Below are 19,498 nucleotides of genomic sequence, written 5' to 3'. Positions count from 1 at the left end.
GGGTCAAACACTGGAAGAACAACATTTACCCATCCCCGGAACATCATTTCCTAATTGAGAAGATGATAAGTAAATGATCAATGCATTGCCGTTCCTTCTCACAGATGCTCTTCCAGCATGCTCCCTGAAACTTTAAAGTCACATACAGACATCAAAATTTCATGGCTAATAAGGCTAAGGCAGTGAATCACCATCAAAAAGGCAGAAGAAAAACGTTGAATGAGTTTTGGCACTTTCAGTTGCATTTGGATCCTTAGCACTTCCTGACTGAAGACCTGTGCAAACAAGTCTGGGGTAAAGGAGCCACTGGCACCCACCCGTTCACGGTGGGGATTGAATGAATGCAAGTGGCTCGGAGGGGCTCTGCCTGGGGCCCTGTCTCCAGTGGTCTCACAGTGGGAGGAACTCACATCCTTTGGAAAATGCTGTTGATAATTACTGCCTTTGTAGGGCAGTGAGCTCACGCTATTACACAAGATTAGTGCTGTGCTCAAGAGCTGGCAGATAGGCTCTCCCACACAGAGATTTGCCAGCTAGGAAAATAATGGGCACACTGCCACTTTAACAACTATCAGGAGACCCCAAGTTCGTTTTTCTTCCCTTCAGCATATTCATGTTTGCAAGATCTGTCTCTAGGCTGCCAACCTAGGGCAGTGACACCAAAACAAATGTGTCTTTCTCCTTTGAAACAAAGCTGCTCTTTTCCTCTCGGTTGTTCAACTAAAAGACAACAGCAGAATCATAACCTCCCTTAAAACATAAATAAATAAGGACCCAGACCAGAGTAACCTTATGCAACTACAAGGATCAGTAGAGGGTCTATCTCTACCTTGCAGGGAGGTCATTTGCCCCAAACAAGTTAAATAAAACAAAGTTTAATGTACCCTCCACAGACTGCAAACAAACGTCTATTGTGTCCCACAGCCATCTAGGGGGGAAAAGGGCATTTTAAAGTTCCCAAATGTTTTGATTTCTGTAATAAGTACTCCCCCGAGCTTTCTTTCAGATAAACGTTTGACCTGTGTTCTGAAAGGCTGGGGGTAGCCCAGCACGGTCATTCTGAGTTCCTTATTTAGGGAAGAGGTGGGTCCTTATCAGCGTGTGTTTCAAACGAGTAAGATGGCCTCTTGGCAAAGTATTTTTTCTTTGGAGTTTGCTTTTATACTTTGGTGGTTATCTGCTTACCCCTGGCATGGACTGCTTTGGGATGTCATTTGTAGCTGTGGGAGCACAGGTGATAGGAGTTTGCACAGCTTTTAGTACAGGTGTCATGTTTTTACAGCGACTCCAGATAAGTTTGTACCTAACGCCAAACTAAATGTGAATCACACTGCCAACATTCATTGGTGTGCAGAGGTGTTGATGGCCTGCCCTGTTGTAAGGATTTTATTTAGGCGGATACTATAGATTTGGCTTTGCTTCTGATACGATTTCACCACTGATGTACACCATGGATACTTTAAAAAGGCCAAATGCAGAAAAATAAGCTGTGTAGATGAACATTTTAGTCAAATAGAAAATTCTGATTCTGGCTACAATGGCCTGGAACAGAATCGGATGCAATCAGGTTGGCAAATAGGATCTGGCTGAGGCCCCTCTTCCAGCAGTGCTTCCTTCATGCTTTCCCTCACATCTGAGAGGACATATCGCAGATGATCCTTTCATCTTTCTTTGCCACGTGGAGTAAATGAACATGATTTCTGGGGCTGTATTCTAAATTATGTTTTGTTAACAGCGAGTTGGTAATTCATAATAGATTGATGGATGGCTATCTCCACCTAGTGGCCATATTGTATTTTGCGTTCCAAAACTTCACATTCCCAGACAGCCAACTAAATCTATACAGGAATAATAGTCTCTGTGAATTAAGTTCTTATAGCTTTGAGTTTAAAAATTATAGCACAAATTGCTTGATATTGTGAACTTGAAAGTTAAATGTAAAAAAGATGATTTTTCAAGTGCAGCATGAAGCAAACACATGGAGTCACGTGCTTAGTAAAATCCTAGCAACTGAGGCAAATATTAGCACTAGTCTTTCCCGTATCTTTACTTTATACACAATAATAAACCAGTGAAAAGTTTTCCTTGGCTAGTTCCCTTGGTATGTGAACCTAGAGTACTATTCTGGTTTTCTTATGAAAATGTTTTACAATGAATTAAATGAGCAGTGTTTGGGGGGAGGCAGAGTAGGTGAAAATGGTGACTGGACAGCTCATGGAAAAAAAAAACACACACCCAAATTCTTACTTGATGCTTTAGTAAATTCTCCCCCAAATTACAATAATATATTATGTCATAGAATAGCCTCCCTGAGCAAATGTCAAGAATGTTGTTTTCAATGGAATGTGTGTGATTAATTGTTCAAATGTGCTTGACAATATTCATAATAGTTCTAAAATATAGAGTCTTTAATTGGCCATCAAAGGTTCTCTAAATTATAGTGAATTTTAAAGAGTAAAAGGTGACTCCATCTCAGCTGAAAAACTATATTTAAATATACTTAGGACAGGTAGGTGATACATAGGTAGATGGAGTTCAAGACTTGCAGTTTCAGTTATGTATTAGAGTCCCTGAAGGGCTACAATATGAGATGATTTGTACCTTTTTCTCAGGCTGGAACCCAATGGCTGCTAGTGTGTAAGAACTGCTTGATTAGCTATCAAATCTGTCTAATGAATAGCTTAGTTTTCCCATCTCAAGGGCTCTGTTGAAGTCCACTATGCTAATCATTAACCATTTGCATATTCTCTATTATATTTATGGTGGGAACTTATCTACTACACAGGTTGTGTGTGTGTGTGTGTGTGTGTGTGTGTGTGTGTGTGAGAGAGAGAGAGAGAGAGAGGGAGAGATGGTGGTAAATCTTAAATTTAGGACATACAAAAAGATGACCTTTAATTTTATCTAGTGTCTGTGAAAACTCTTTTTTCCTTTTAGTAGAGGAAAAGAAACTAAGAGATTCTAAACAGAATGTCTCTTTAGAAGAACTAGTTAGTGCCCACTGATTATTCCTTACTAGAGGCCCAGTGCACGAAATTTGTGCCCTGGGGGTGGTGGGGGGATCCCTCAGCCCGGTCTGCACCCTCTCGCAGTCCGGGACCCCTCGGGGGGATGTAACAGTGTGCCAAGTGGCAGAAGGCCAGGGAGGAGCCTGAATTGGGGCTGGGGGCTGAGCGCCACTCACGCTCATCCTAGCCCACTGCACCTGCTGCCTCGGAGTTGGGAGAGGCTCCTGCCATGGCAGCTGTGCTCGCCAGTCATGAGCCCAGCTTCTGGCTGAGCAGCACTCCCCCTGTGGGAGCGCACTGACCACCAGGGGGCAGCTCCTGCGTTGAGCATCTGCTCCCTAGTGGTCAGTGCACATCACAGCGATCAATCATTCTGGTCATTCCACCATAACAGTTGCTTAGGCTTTTATTATATAGGCTATAGGCCCGGTGCACGAATTTGTACACCAGTGGGGTCCCTTTGCCTGGCTTGCGGGATCGGGCCAAAACCGGCTCTCTGACATCCCCCGAGGGGTCCCGGATTGCGAGAGGGCACAGACCAGGCTGAGGGACCCCACCGGTGTACGATCAGGGCTGGGGAGGGATGCGGGAGGTTGGCCAGCTGGGGAGGGACCGCAGGAGGGCTCCAGAGTGTGTCTGGTCTGTCTCGTTCAGTCCCGATTGTCCAGATCCCAGCAGCAAGCTAATCTATCGGTCAGAGCATCTGCCCCCTGGTGGTCAGTGCACATCATAGCGACAGGTCGACCAGTCGACTCTCTGACCCCTGGTGGTCAGTGCATGCCATAGCTAGGGGTTGAGCAGCCTTAACTTATTATTAGCATATTACGCTTTGATTGGTTGAATGGCCAGCCAGTTGACCAGACACTTAGCATATTAGGCTTTTATTACATAGGATAGTTATTTGATAAAGTTAAGAAATGATAAAAATTGCCATGAAAAGGATTTGAAATGGGTCAAATATTATGAAGAAGGGCTAATTATTATGTTTGGATTGAAAACTTCTTAGTTTTAAGATGCTGTTAAAAGGGATTTAAAAATAAGACTATTTAATGTTCTGGGAATTCTTTTTCTGGTAGAGGTTGAAGCATGATCTTGTATCTTCAAGGTTTTTATTTTTGAATTGACGTTCTTTTTCAAAGACTTTAAAATTTTTTATCTTTATTGTTGAAAGCATTACAGATGTCACGCTCCCTCCCCGCACCCTCATTGATCCCTTCGCCCAACTCAGTCCCAACCCCAGGCCTTCCTCACACTATTCTCTGTCCATAGGCTATGCATATATACATATAAATTCTTTGGTTAATCTCTTACCACTTCCCCACCCCTTCCCTCTGAAATACATTTGTCTGTTGCATGCTTCAATATCTCTGTATCTTTTTTGTTCATCAGGTTGTTTTTTTGTTTGTTTGTTTTTGTTTTTTTGGTTCATTAGATTCCACATATAAGTGAGATCATGTGTTACTTGTCTTTCTCTGACTGGCTTATTTCACTTAGCATAATATTTGCAAAAACTTTAAAAAAAAGCTTTATGTGGAAAAGTGAGCACTGTTTTGGGATGTTACATGGACGGATAAGAATAAGCCATTCTTTGCTTCAAGAACCTTCCTTGCTCCACCCTTTCATTTTCACCACCCAACTGTTTACATATTTCCTCATAAATCAATTTGCTTATATCTGTATCACCTAAAGGGGCAGCTGGGATGTGACTGTCACAGCAGTAACTGACTGATACTGGTCAGTCGTGTTTCCTTCAACTGAAAGCAGAGCTCAAAACTGAACCCAAGCAAACTCCTTTTTTTTAAAGCAAAGCAAAGAAAGCTCCTGGTTTATTTCTAAGTCTTGAATGTTTCTGAAATAATGCTTTCTTAACTGTATGAAAAGGCAGTTATCTATTGCTGCATAAGGAAAAGGTCAATTAGTTACATTACACTTTATCATCAGTTTGTTTTGTTCTTACTTGTAATGCTAGTTATCTGAGGTGAGTTTAGGGCCATTGATCATGGCCTTGTGGTGTGTATTTTAAAGATAAAAGATGTCTGGTATCTCTGAATCACAATTGGGACTCCTAGACACCATATAATCTGAGTTCACCTTGAAAGGATGTAAACCTGTCTGTCTTTAGTAGATTGCCCATAACTTTCAAAAGCAGAGACCCCACCCCTACACACACTTTTCCTGTAGTATGTTAATTTTTTTTTTAAAAAATATACTTTATTGATTTTTTACAGAGAGGAAGGGAGAGGGATAGAGAGTTAGAAACATCGATGAGAGAGAAACATCGATCAACTGCCTCTTGCACACTCCCCACTGGGTATGTGCCCGCAACCAAGGTACATGCCCTTGACCAGAATCGAACCTGGGACCCTTCAGTCTGCAGGCCGACGGTCTATTCACTGAGCCAAACAGTCAGGTCTCCTGTAGTATGTTAATTGAATCAAGTTGGAGACTTGTGAAGAGCTAGGAAGGAGAGAATAGCTCTCTTGCTATTCTGCTTGAGAAAAATTAGTAAATTCCCTGTAAGATCTGTGGAACTAGCCACTCTCTGAGAGTGAAGAATGTGGCCGGCAGGGAAGTGCTATGTGCTCCCGTAGACCTGCACAGTAACTCTGCACTCTTATATCAATGTAAGACAGGAATATGTTTTTCACAATAAAATATGGATTACTTGGAGTAACCTAAGCATTTATAAAGTTTAATAAATTTTGATGAATAATTTCAGTCTACTCTGAGTTTTTCTCAGTATTAGAAATGGTTCAAAATGGATTCTCTGGTTTATGGAGACAATTTTCATGTGAGAAAACTCTACTTAGATGTTGGATTTTGGCTAGGTTTTTTTTTTAGTCATTTTATGCTTTTGGCAGCTGACTTACTTGGATCCAATGGGGAGGGAGGGGAGAAAACAATAACTGAGAAGTTACTAAATACAATTTGAAATGATTGTCTCTTTTGCCACTTTTTTTACAGGTAGAAAATGGTAGTCATTTAATTGGAACTCTAAAGAAAAGTAACTTTATCACATATTGCCTCTTAATAGATGCTAGTTTGTCACAGAACATGTAGAATATGTTCCATTTTAGCTGGCTTTTCTCTAATCAGCTATTCGAGTTTCATGCCATAGTTTTCTCTACATCAGAAGAAATTGGAGATGGAAAGTAATTTAGGGTTCTCTTTCTGGTGTTGTATTGATCTAATCCTGGTCTCTGGGGGAGACGGCAAGAGTTCAGGGTTCTGGGTGGGGAACATGAGTCTCTGAGACACAGACAAACAGGGGGAAAGTCTGATCAGCATTTATTTTTTTCAATGAAGTTAAAATGAATTCTCCCCAAATCATGCTAGTTTTCTGGAACAATTCTTAGTTTGCCCATCCAGCCCTAGAAGAGGGTCGATCCAGGCTAGATCACCCCGGACATTGATGGAGAACCTTTTGAGCTCGGCGTGTCAGCATTTTGAAAAACCCTAACTTAACTCTGGTGCCGTGTCACATATAGAAATTTTTTGATATTTGCAACCATAGTAAAACAAAGATGTATATTTTTGATATTTATTTTATATATTTAAATGCCATTTAACAAAGAAAAATCAACCAAAAAAATGAGTTTGTGTGTCACCTCTGACACACGTGTCATAGGTTCGCCATCACTGACCCAGAATGTATGCTTATAATCCCAAGTGAAGGGGAAAACATCCATATAGGAGTGGTGAATTTTTCTCTGCTCATTCCAAGAATCTTTATTTCTCTGTGCATGAAGCCCTGTGTGTGTAAAAGAGGCTCTATTACATTCTTCTAACTCAGAACTGCTTTCCTGAGGAGAGATCACTCCGTCACATTTAACTGTTGTGAAAACACACACACACACACACACACACACACAGACACACACACACACACAGACACACACACACACTATTAAACCTAAAGTCAAAGATTATTTTTTTATGCTCTTTCTCCCTGCAAGTGGTATTAAATAAGGCTGTAAAGCATTTATAAGGGAACAAAGAAAGTTGTTCAGAAAACTTGAGTTTCCTTTGCTAACTCCATTTGGCAATAACATGGAGCAGAATCAAAGCATCCCAGCCAAAATAAATCTGCACAATGGAGCTATCAGATATGAGGTAATAGTGTGACATGCTTGTGGGTATCAGACATTCTTGTAAAAACCACAGACCTAAAATTTGGTCCTGCACCATTAAGCCACAGCTCTGCCAAGCAACAACACAGAACACACGTTTTAAATCACTGTTGCAAGCCAAATGTAATTCCCACCAAAAACAATTAAATCTTTTACCAGAGGTCTGAGTCTGGGCAGCTTGCACCCTGAGAATCTGAATCTCATTTCAGTGTGAAAATGAGATGGTTATTGTTCAGATCAGGAAGAAATGTCAGCTGCAAAATCCAGGGCAGCCAATGCCTGTAACTTGAAGTGATATTTGTTGAGGTTCGATTGGAAAAGGGTTCGCTAAGAAGCCTGTAACTCCTTTCTGATAGTGCAGAGATCCTTTTACAATGCTCATTTTAAATGATTAGAAAAATAATTCACGCTCACTCTAGGGAAGTAGGAAAGTATGTAAGGATACAAAAAATAAGATATAATTTCAATCTCAGATCACCCAGATATAAACTTTATAACATCTTACGGCATTTCCTTTTGGCCTTTTACACACACACACACACACACACACACACACACACACACACACCCGCATCAGAGGGTACGTGTCAAATTTGGATCATTCTTTGTTTTTAGTGTTTTGCTTTTGAATTTTAACTTAACACTTTAGTATTTACCATCCCCTTATATATTCTTCAAGGACAGGATATTTATGGTTATACAATATTCCATTTGTCTGGCTATACCCCAATTGATTGAATATGTGTTCACGCTATAGGTTGTTTCCCATTTACTGGGAAGTATAAATAGTATTTTAGGTAAAGTGTTGTTCAGCTAAAATTACCTTAGGATGGAATTTTAGAAGTGGAATTATGGGGTCCACGGGTAGGAACTTTTTGAGGCTCTTGATATGGATTGCCAGCTGTTTTCCAGAGAAGTTATTTACTTCCACCCATTGTATCTGTGATTGCCTGTCTCACCCATTATTAGCCAGCAGCAAGCAACATCTTCGATTTGGGATAGGTGTAGATAGGGGAGAATACAACACACTCTGTGGTTCGTTATTTATAAGTGTCAGATTATTTATTAAACAACACCAGTATGTGTCTAACATAGTTCTTGGCACCGAGAGTATAGTATTAAATAAAAGAACCCTAAATTCCTGTCCTCAATGAGCTTATAATCTACTAATGAGAAAAAATAATATAAATGAGTAAATCATGTGGGATGTTAGACGATAAGTGTTATGAAGAAAAATGAAGCAAGAAAGGGAGATGGGCAGTGTGGGTAGGGACAAGGAAGGGGAAGCATCGCACAGATACTATTGGGATTTGGGACATTTTCCACCTCTGAGGACATTTTCTGGTTGCTTGTAAGAGATTCATTAAAAAGTAAGCTAGAAAGTATTGAGCTCAAAATCCAAATTAAATATTTAAGGAGGTCTGGAATCTTTGATCATAAAAGGAATTAAACATAGATTTTTATTATTTTTAAGACATTTTGATTTTTTTGTTTATTATTTCTATCTTAATCTGTTAAACAAATTAGTTATACATCAGCAACAGACTGAATATGACTTTTTGTATCTCTTTTTTGTTGCTCCTTGTCTATTATTTATTAAAGGAGAGTAGGGGGAAGAAGGGTTGTTGGGCGGTGGGTGAAAGATAATAAGGGAAGGGAAGTATACAAAGAAAAGGAAAAGAAGTAAGTCATTAGAAACCCAGTTCAGAGCAAAGGTCTGTTCCTGGTCCAAGGGAGACCTGCCAGTCAGAGTACTTTGGTGAATTTGGCCTGAGCTTCCTACCCAGGGCCATCTGGGAGTAACTCAGGGTTTGATGAAGTCTTCTAGAGTTGGATATAAATCCATCTAATTTCTGGATTTTGGTTTCCACCAGAGAAATAAAAACAACCTTCATTCTGTGTTTTGGCAAAACCAAAAACCAACAAAACAATTTTTTAAGCCTCCCTTGGTTCTTTGCAATTTTATCACTTTTCAAAGACTCTCTTAAAAATCAATCAATCAATAAAGCCAAAATTTCTAGCCTCCTATCTTAATTTTGGCATGACTCAGGAGGACTTTAAAGCAAAGCTAAGCAAAGAGATGGAAGGAAAAGTAGAGTTCTTAATCTTGAGGTTTTCAAAGTTTAGTCTTCTTACTAATTCTTTTATCAAAGATTTAGCTTTATAGCATATTTGAAAGTTTTAAAAGACACACTTTTTTTCTGAGAAGAAATAAAAAGTATAGGTATTCTCTAGTATATTTATGCATTTTAAAAACACATAAACATGGCCATGGTGCTGTTGGGAGTAAATAGTAGCACCATTTTTTGCATGCTCTGAATCGAGAACAAACCGCCTTAATCCTTAGGTAGGGTTCTTTCTTCTCTGACTTTAACTTTCTCAAATAATATCTCTTAACTGATTGTTTCAGATCACAGACTTATTTCATTTAAATTTCATTCCAAGAAAGGCTAAGAGATCTGTTAAAGATAATCATGTTAGCCACTATTACATAAAGCTACTTCTACCATAGGAAGGAAGTTTGTCCACAGTCTTTTCAGCGTTAGATTTGTGTTAAACCACAGTAGGCAAAGCATAGTAGGAAAGTGATACTTAAGTTGAGTGAGAAAGACATTGAACAAACAAAATTGTCCCATTCCACATTCTAGTTAGGAGACTCAGGACTAGCAAAGTGAACTCTTATTTTTAGTCCAATAATATTTTCATCTCATCAATGCTTGTTATTTTTGGATAGGGATAGGGGCTGTGTTTTTCATATAATTATTGGTTGATATGGAGGCAATATTTTAAAGTAACAAAGAATTGAACATAAACCAAAGAGTCCCTGGGTGCTTAATATCTGTAAGGTTGAAATTACTCTCAATCCTGTTAGAACAATGAAAGAGATAATGCATAACAAGTATCTAGAAGAGGGCTTCATTCATCATATGTGCTGAATAAACGGCATTTATTACTATGATCGAGGCAAAATAGATTTCCAGTTATATATCATTGCTCAGAATGGGGAATTGATAGATACCATCTAAAGATAGAGATATAAGGGTACCAGTAGAAAAACATCAAATCAATAAAATTCTTTTCAATTAGTTTCTGAATATACATTATACAAAAAACCCCAAACATATTTAAAGCAAGATATATTTATTTTTTAAAATATATTTTTGTATTGATTTCAAAGAGGAAGGGAGAGGGAGAGGGAGATAGAAACATCAATGATGAGAGAAAATTATTGATTGGCTGCTTCCTGCATGCCCTACACGGGGGATCAGATCGAGCCCACAATCTGATCAGGAAATCGAACCAAGACCTCCTGGTTCATAGGTCGATGCTTAACCACTGAGCCACTCGGCCAGGCATATAGCAAGATACATTTTTAAATGCTTATCTTGTCAACATGTATACACATGGTAAACGTTTCCTATTAAGAGGAAAACAACTTCCAGATCAGATCATAAAGCAAACTCAACTGTATGGTGCACATAAGATCACATCTAAAACAGAGTAACTCAGAAAGTTTAATTATAAAATGATGTGTACAGGTATAGCAGGTAAATACATAAAATATATACATCAAATGTCTCAATTTTTAACCAAATAAATGAATTTGGATAAAACAATCACTTAAAAAAAGACAAAGAAAGATACTTTATAGTGGTAACATAAAAAAGAGAGCATACAAATTTGACTGTACTATAATCACAATCATATAAATTCTATGTGCACATAAAGGTAGAGGGAAATGATGGATTAGAGAGATAAGATTATAATCTTTTTATTTGTTCCACTTTCATTAATGCTGCTATAATTAACAATAATAATAACACGATTAAGTTCTTAAATTGAGTACTGATTATATATTTAGGAATGTAGAATAAAATTTCTCAGCCATATCTCATTGCCAAAGGAAAAATACATAATTGTTGAAGAGAGACATTGAGATACATACATATATTATCCATTCAAGTATAACAGTCTGTTTCTTTACCACCAAAATCATTTTAGCTAGATGGTTAAATCAAAACTGTTTAGTCCATTCTAATTTGATTGTGATTCAATGCCACTATCATGCTTGTAATATGCTACTATCAAGTAGTCATTTTTTTCTCTCCACTTTTGCAGCAATATGAGAACTGGAGGCCCAACCAGCCAGACAGCTTCTTTTCTTCTGGAGAAGATTGTGTTGTCATCATTTGGCATGAGAATGGCGAGTGGAATGATGTTCCCTGCAATTACCATCTCACCTATACTTGCAAGAAAGGAACAGGTAATCATTACCCCATTAATAATGTCTACTTAACCCACCTATTCATTATCAGGTAAACTCAGTAAGACTAAGCTTCATTCGTTAAGACACGAACTGCATATGTCATGTGCATCATCTCCTGTGGCTCTGCAATATTTCATTCTTTCCATGCAATTGAAAAGTTTGTTTTCTGTAATGTTGGCACCATAGATTTCAGGTGCTTAAGATAACAATGTAGTATTTATGCAGAAAATTACCTCCAAGTATCTTTAACACACACACACACACACACACACACACACACACAATAGCCGGCACAAGGGTTGAAGACCTGTTTATTTTGATGAAGAAAGCATTAAAAAATTGGTTGTCAACATTTCAAAATTGTTAAATCATAAAATATTATAGATTTTTTTTTACTTGAAGGAAAAGAACAACTGGTACCCATTTGACCCTTTCAAATTTGTCCATGGTTTGAAGCACTGGAGCTGAAAACCTCTGCTCTCCTCAGTGGGGGCTGTGGTCTTCAGTTCATTGCAGTCCTTATTCAGTCCTCCCTGTTTTTAAATGCCTGGTCTCTGTAGACTTTGAGTTTTTTAATCATTTCCTTAGAAGCTTATTGTATGCTTATAAACTGTGAAGTAGTTGAATGTCCTCAAGATGCAATCAAGTAAAAACAGTTGTAATATAAGTCCCATAATGAGGAGAATTGCTTAGTTGACATTAAACAGATAAAGTTAAGAATGCTGATTTTTTTAAAATGTGTTTATCACTGACCAGTATGTTTGAATTTCTAAGGCAAGCTGTATAGACTTCTTCCTTAAACAAATAGTAATTCCATAAATATTTTTAACCTGTTTGCAATGGTGTTAAAGCATGAATATTTAGTCTCTAGAGCTAGACCTCAAGTAAGAGTTCAAAGTACACATGCAAAATATAAAATCCATTTGATTTTTTAAAATATAAAAATAATAAAAGTACAAATTCAAACTCTGTAAATATTTCAGGAAACTTCAAAAATGAGAAATGCTATTAGAACAAAGAGAACATTAAGATACAGAAAGCTCAGATAAAACTCAATTGTTATTTGTGATTACTATGCTCTTCTCTGATCTAAAGTAGAATTTATTGTGAATATCCTTTCGACATGAGCCGCTTTCCTGACTTTGTGCATTGCCTCAGCACGTCTGCAATGGGACTTGTGAAAATAGCAAATCAAGTGTCTGTTTTCCCTGCTTGTAATGTAAGAAGCCTTTAATGAACTGTTTGTCTTTATCCAAATGTCATGTTTGCATTCTCAGATCTCCAAATGGTCCTTGGAGTCATGCTTTTCATTTTATGATGCTAACATTCTTATATGCTATGTTAATTTTTCCTGTAGCAAGGTTTCTCAGCACCAGCACTATTGACCTTTTGGGTCCAATAATTCTTAGTTGTGAGGGGCTGTCCTGGGCATTGCAGAATGTTTGGCATCTTCTCTGCCTTCTACACACAGAAGGCTAGTAGCATTCTCCCCACTACAAGCCCCTCTCCTCTGCTTTGTGACAACTAAAAATGCCTCTAGGAGTTGCAACTGTTCCTGTGGAGGGAGAGGAAGAAAACTACTCCAGGTTGAAAACCACTGTCCTGTAACTAAAAAGGATTCCCAAAACCAGCATCACAATTTACATTTCCCAATGGGGAAAGAGATTCGTAACATTTTGGCTCTACCTCATTAAAAGAGAAAACAAACAAAACAAAATGATCTTTGTATTTTAACTCCCTATTGTCTGGTTTTTATTTATGTGGATTTAATTCTTTGTTAATTAGTTCTCTGGGGAATTATGTGAATTTTATAACTGTCTATAGACTTTTATAAAAGCATACTCATTTCTCCTTTCTGATAATTTAGGCATCTTAAAACATACAGACCAAAATAGTTCTACTTTTAATTAAATACCCATAAAGGAGGACTATAATATATACAAAGGGCATATGTATATTTAAAAGAACACCTCAGTGAATACTATCCACTGGAGATCCTGTAGGTTCCTTCCAGTCCCATCTATTTACTTCCCAATTCCAACCATCGATGATGACTTAGTTCCTTATTTTTCGTTTTAGTATTACCCCATATGTTTGTATGTGTAAACAACACATTATTTAGTTTTGCAAATTTTTAAAATTTATATAAGTGAAATCATACTGTATGTATTTTGTGCCTTGCTTTTTTTTTGGTTCAGTATTATGTTTGTGAGATTTATCCATGTTGATGCATGTAGCTGTATTTCTTCATTTTTGCTGCTGTATGGTATTTCATTGTATGACTATATAACATCGTATTTATCATTTCTCCTGCCAGTGGACATTTGGGCTATAGTAAGTATTTTTGCTGTTGTAAGCAATGTTTCTGTGGACATTTTTGAACTTGTTCCAGGTAGACTTTTGTGAGCTTTCATAGGGTATTTTTCCAGGAGTGAAGTGCTGAGTCATAGGATATATGTACCATAAAATTTACTAGAAAACAGCCTTATTTTCCAAAGTGGTTGTACCAGTTTGCACTCCCACCAGCAATGTGTGAAGGTCCTGTTACTCCACATCTTCGCCAACATTTGGTATTTTTGGACTTTGAAATTTTTGCCAGTCTGGTGGGTATAAAATGTTATTTCTTGTTATTTAATTTGCATTTTCTTGGATACTTTTCCCTTAATATTGTTTCATATACTTATAGGTTATTTTCATGGATTTTCTTCTGTAAAGTTTCTGTTCATGTCTTTTACTTATTTTTTAAAAACGGTTGCTTCTCTTTTATATATTGATTTGTAGGAGTTCTTTTTATATTCTGATTACGAATACCTTGACAATTAGATATTTTGAAAATATCTTCTCCCAGTTTGTAGCTTGTCTTTACTCTTACCCTATGCCATTTTTTGATGAACAGAATTCTTCAATTCGTTACATTTTCCTTTATGGTTTAAAACATTTTTCATCTCAAGAAACCTTTACTACCCTAAAATCACAAAGATATTCTATGTTGTTTACTAAGTGTTTTATAGTTTTGTGTTTTATATTTATATATTTAAGCCACCTAGAATTGATTTTCCTTGTATTCTCCGAGGTAAGAAACCAAGTAAACTTTTTCCGTAAAAATACCCAATTGTCCAAATGCAAAAGCTACTTTTCCTCACTGCTTTGCCATGTCGCTTCTGTCAAATATCATGCATATATGTGTGGATCTACTTCTGGTCTATCTGCTGTCGTTGCCAGTACCATATTCACTGAACTATTTTAGCTTTCATATAGGTATTCATATATAACTAGTTTTTGAGTAAATCTCAACATTACTTTCCCCACAATTATAAAGATAATTTCTAATTTGTCAACATAGCACAGAATTAAGCATAATGAACTATCTAGTTCATAATTTTTAACCTTCTGTGTCAGTTTGGTCTCATTCTATCTGATACTTGCTAGTATCTAGACCTTGGGATAGGCTTTTCATAGTATAACAGAGAAGTGCAGGTATCCAGATTGAGTTATCACTGAACCACATACACTGTGTAGTTTATTAATTGAAAATGATATGTTATTATAGAAATCTCTGCTTTAGGAATTTGTGAAGATAAAATACATGTACAAATATTTCTAATTTCTTATATATAGTGTGATTTTATAATCTATTTTTAGGTTATGTCTATCTGAGTGACAAGTCCTATGTGAGTGAAAAGAGATGCTTGGCTCGTGTTTCATTAAAGATAACTTTTTTTGCTAATTACAAATGTTAATTTTTAAAGCATATCATTTAGAACAAGTACACCACGTTGAATAAAACTTTAAGTTCAAATTCAGTTGAATCAATTTGCCCAGCCTCTTGAATTTCTGGATTGCAAGGTTTCTTTTACTTCTTCTTTTTTTTAATTTACTATTGCTAAGTTTGTTGATATTTAGAATTTTTATTGTAAATTAAAAATTATAAATTTTCCAAAATTTACCTTCATTACCCTTCTCAAGAGTTTAAATTTTAAGATAATTACAAAATCAAGCATGAATATTAAGTCCCGACTTTCCCTTTGTCTTATAGAGAAGTCAAAAAAGAGTAAATAGAAGCAGAGATATTTTATTGATACTTAAGAGTATCAATTTGGCCATGTTTTACCCATATTTTGAATCTATGATGTTATTTTAGATTTTAAGTATTTTCAGGGAAGTGACAGTAATAGTTAATTGTCACAAATTTATTATTGTTCCCAGTGAAAATGGGGAATAAATAAAAACTTTGAGTTAGTGATTAGGACAATACCACCTGGCCACATGAAACTGGTACTTTTTAATTTGGAATTTTTCCAGAAAAAGTGACCATTAGCCAAATGGTTCTTTAATAAAATGCAATCCAAGAAGACATAATCTGGGATTCAAATTGGGCCCAGAGCCTCATTATTTACCTTTTTTTTCTTGAATATTTTCAATTTGTGAATTCTAAGTGATTGCTTTTTATGATGGTGCTAGATTGGTTTCATAAGTAGCGAAAGAGATAAAAAGAGACTCATACTGATAGAAATATTTAGATTCTTTGGAAATAACTTGATTTACTTTTCTTTAGTTGCTTGCGGCCAGCCCCCTGTTGTAGAAAATGCCAAGACCTTTGGAAAGATGAAACCTCGTTATGAAATCAACTCCCTGATTAGATATCACTGCAAAGATGGTTTCATTCAACGCCACCTTCCAACTATTCGTTGCCTAGGGAATGGAAATTGGGCTATGCCTAAAATTACCTGCATGAACCGTAAGTGGTACTTTAGAAGGAATGGACAACCGTGCTATAACCGCTACTAGACACCATTTTACAGCTGCGGTACTGGTAGTTTAGGGTATGGAGCAAGTAATATTGTTGTGTTTTCTTTCTTTCTTTCTTTTCCTTCCATGTAGCATCTGCATACCAAAGGACTTATTCTAAGAAATACTTAAAAAATTCCTCCTCATCAAAGGACAATTCAATAAATACATCAAAACATGAGCACCGTTGGAGCCGAAGGTGGCAGGAGTCCAGGCGCTGATCCCTATAATGGCGAACATGTGTTTTCATCATTTCAGCCAAAGTCCTAACTTCCTGTGCCTTTCCTATCACCTCGAGAAGTATTATCCGTTGGTCTGGATTTATGGACCACCGTCCAGTCAGTTGGGGGTTGCTGCGCTCCCCAAACATCTTAAAAGAAAGCATTGGCATTCAAAAAGAGAGCCAACGAGATGACAGAGAACAAGGGCAGAGAGAAACCATTTACAGCCTATCTGATGTCTTCAGTTTTCTGTTTGCCTCCAGTGCAGACCATTTTATAATGTATACCAGCCTACTGTACTATTTAAAAAGCTCCATTTCAGCACCAATGGCAATGTAAATAAGATGATTTAATGTTGATTTTAATCCTGTATATAAAATAAGAAGTCACACTGAGTTCTGGCATATTTAATGATGATTATGGAGCCTCCGCGGTCTTTAATCATTGGTTTGGCTGCTTTGGGTAGTTTGTTTAGGCTGGAAATGGTTTCACGTGCCCTTTGACTGTCAGCAAGACTGAGGACGGCTTTTCCTGGACAACTAACAAACACACAGTCTTGTAGGCCACACGGCACCATCTCAGCCTTCGCTGCGGTTGGCTTCACGTGCTGCTGAAGCCTGGCTAACGGGACCTGCTGGGACGAAGGACTGCAATGTGGAACTCTTCTTTGCTGCATTCCTTTTTCTTCACTTACAAGAAAGGCCTGAATGGAGGACTTTTCTCTGACCAGGAGCATTTTTAGGGGTCGAAGTGCTAATTATTAACTCAACCAGGTCTACTTTTTAATGGCTTTCGTAACACTAACTTGCAAGGTTCCAGATCAACACATTTCAAATGGATATAGACCCAGGGCTCTGGAGGGTGGGGGATTGTTAAAACAACACACGTTCAAAGAAAGAAATTTTGTATATATAACCATTTTAATCTTTTATAAAGTTTTGAATGTTCATGTATGAATGCTGCAGCTGTGAAGCATACATAAATAAATGAAGTAAGCCATACTGATTTAATTTATTGGATGTTATTTTCCCCCCAACCTGAAAATTGACATAGTGTGCTAGTTATTTTTCAGTGTTAGCCTTTGTACTTCTCTCACACAGTTTGGAACCATATAATCTTAGGTACTTTGTCCCTGATTCAATAATGTGATGGATAGAATGCATCAAGTGTTTATTATGAAAAGAGTGGAAAAGTGTATAGCTTTCAGCAAATGGTGTTTGCCGATTCTAAGCAAGGAGCATATATATATATAGACATAGTTAGGTGTATGTGTTAAAATGTCTTCCTATCACTTCCCACTCGTTTTCTCCCCTTTATTTGAATAAACTGACTGCCGAAGATGACTTTGAACTATTATCCACTTAATTTAATGCTTAAATAAACATCTGTAATGAAAAGAAGGCATTTAGGAGTCTTTCACTAATTTCAATAAGAATAATCTTGAGAAAAGTAGACAACTTAGGAAATGCAAATAGCAAAAGAACAGCCCCGACATTGATTCTTTTCACGAAACCTTCTTTTGTTGAGAAGGTACCACAGTGGCTACAATCATTCACAGTGTCTTTGAGCAAGTTCCCTGGTTGTTGTATTAACTGTAGTCTACCACCAAGTGTTCCGGAGCACAGAGCAACCGTGTGTGGCCCTATTAGGTTTTACTTTTCCCTCTTTTATTGCAATGCACATAATACTTCCTGTATTTATATTATACCATGTATAGTGTAAAATGTGAATGATTGTGTGTGTTTTTTTGTGAATGAAAATCTAAAAACTTTGTAACTTTTTATACCTGCTTTTGTTTCACCAAAGAAACCTAAAGTCCTTCTTTTACTATTCTGTGACTGGTCTGGTTATTTACAACTTTAAATCCTGATGTGCACCAACATTTTTACATTCTGGTTCCATCACGAGTACAAGCTGCTAACATGAAATGATTTTGTGGCTAACAGAGAGATGATTGTATACGTCACTGCAAAAATTGACATAATGATTCCAATACTGTTTACATGTCCACACCTATGCATTAATCTCAAGTATTAAAGACATGTGCAGAAGGAGAAGTGATAGCTCAGATTTACCAAATGCTTTCCACGAACCAGGTTGAGTGTTTTATGTGCATGGTCTCCCAATAAGCCTGTGGGAGATGTGCCATTACTCTGATTGATGAGGGATCAAGTGTAGACAACCCAAGTCATTGTCCAAAGTTACATAATTACTTTGAAGTGGATGCAGGTAATCTTTAGAGCCTGCATGACATTCTCAAGAAAAATATAAAATATATTGTTCCCAATTATTATACATTTAGGAGGTAAATTGACTGGTTAGAAGATCATATCTAAATAATGATCAGAAGATGTCAAGTTCCTATCCACCATTCCTTCATTTTTCATTCATTTACTATTTATTATGTACTTACTATGTGTCAGGTACTGTACTAGGCCCTGGAGATGTAGGTCTATGCCTACATAAATTTTTATACTGGATACAACCCGTGGGATTTATTTTACAGCCAATTCTATTCAATATCTTTATTGATACCTTGGAAGAACAAATCTATTATATGCTTCGCAGTTGTCCAGAAGATATAAAGGACAAAGGTGAGTTGAAACTTATATCAAGGTTTCTTTCTGGGAATGTCAAAGGTATAAGAAGAGTGGGGCAGGAATAGATTCAGAAAATAAGAGATTTTTTTCCTTGCTGAGCTTGTCCTTTCCATGTGCAACCTGTCATATCTTTTACACGGAGCTGGAAACAGAAATTACCCAAAAGAATATATAAGAATTTGCATGTTAATAATCTCATTAAGCAAATATTTATTGCTTTAGGTGCAAATAATACAGATTGTGAGATGTTCCATCACCCAGAATACTGGACAGAGTGAGAAGTTTAAGGAGACCTGCACTACTCGAAGTCAGCTGGAGGTGGCTTTCTATTCATGTCTAAAAGCAGGGTTGCATATCGGGGGGAATAATGTGCCCCTACTACATAGGTGGCTATTTAAGAAGAGGTGACCTTTCAGGGCAACAGAAATGGAAAAGAGGTAAGAGAGATTGTATAGGGAAGGGCACATCATTTTAATGTGATAAC

General features: G+C 37.1%; 1 protein-coding gene across 4 annotated transcripts in view; it reads left to right on the top strand.

Annotated features, from left to right (window-relative positions):
• Positions 1 to 18,244, top strand: part of VCAN (versican) — a 105,497-nt gene extending 87,253 nt beyond the window's left edge. For all 4 annotated transcript variants that reach the window (XM_005883614.2, XM_005883613.2, XM_014531207.1 and 1 more), the window contains 3 exons: positions 11,258 to 11,402; positions 15,961 to 16,143; positions 16,287 to 18,244. In XM_005883614.2, the coding sequence (XP_005883676.1) occupies positions 11,258 to 11,402; positions 15,961 to 16,143; positions 16,287 to 16,414 (456 nt within the window). In that variant the 3' untranslated portion in view covers positions 16,415 to 18,244. The remainder of the gene's footprint in view (positions 1 to 11,257; positions 11,403 to 15,960; positions 16,144 to 16,286) is intronic.
• Positions 18,245 to 19,498: the final 1,254 nt, after the last annotated feature.

This window comes from Myotis brandtii, unplaced genomic scaffold (assembly GCF_000412655.1).
Source record: "Myotis brandtii unplaced genomic scaffold, ASM41265v1 scaffold794, whole genome shotgun sequence".
In the NCBI taxonomy this organism is placed as follows: domain Eukaryota; kingdom Metazoa; phylum Chordata; class Mammalia; order Chiroptera; family Vespertilionidae; genus Myotis; species Myotis brandtii.
Note: the sequence above shows the minus strand (reverse complement) of the source record. Positions and strands in the feature narration are given on the sequence as shown.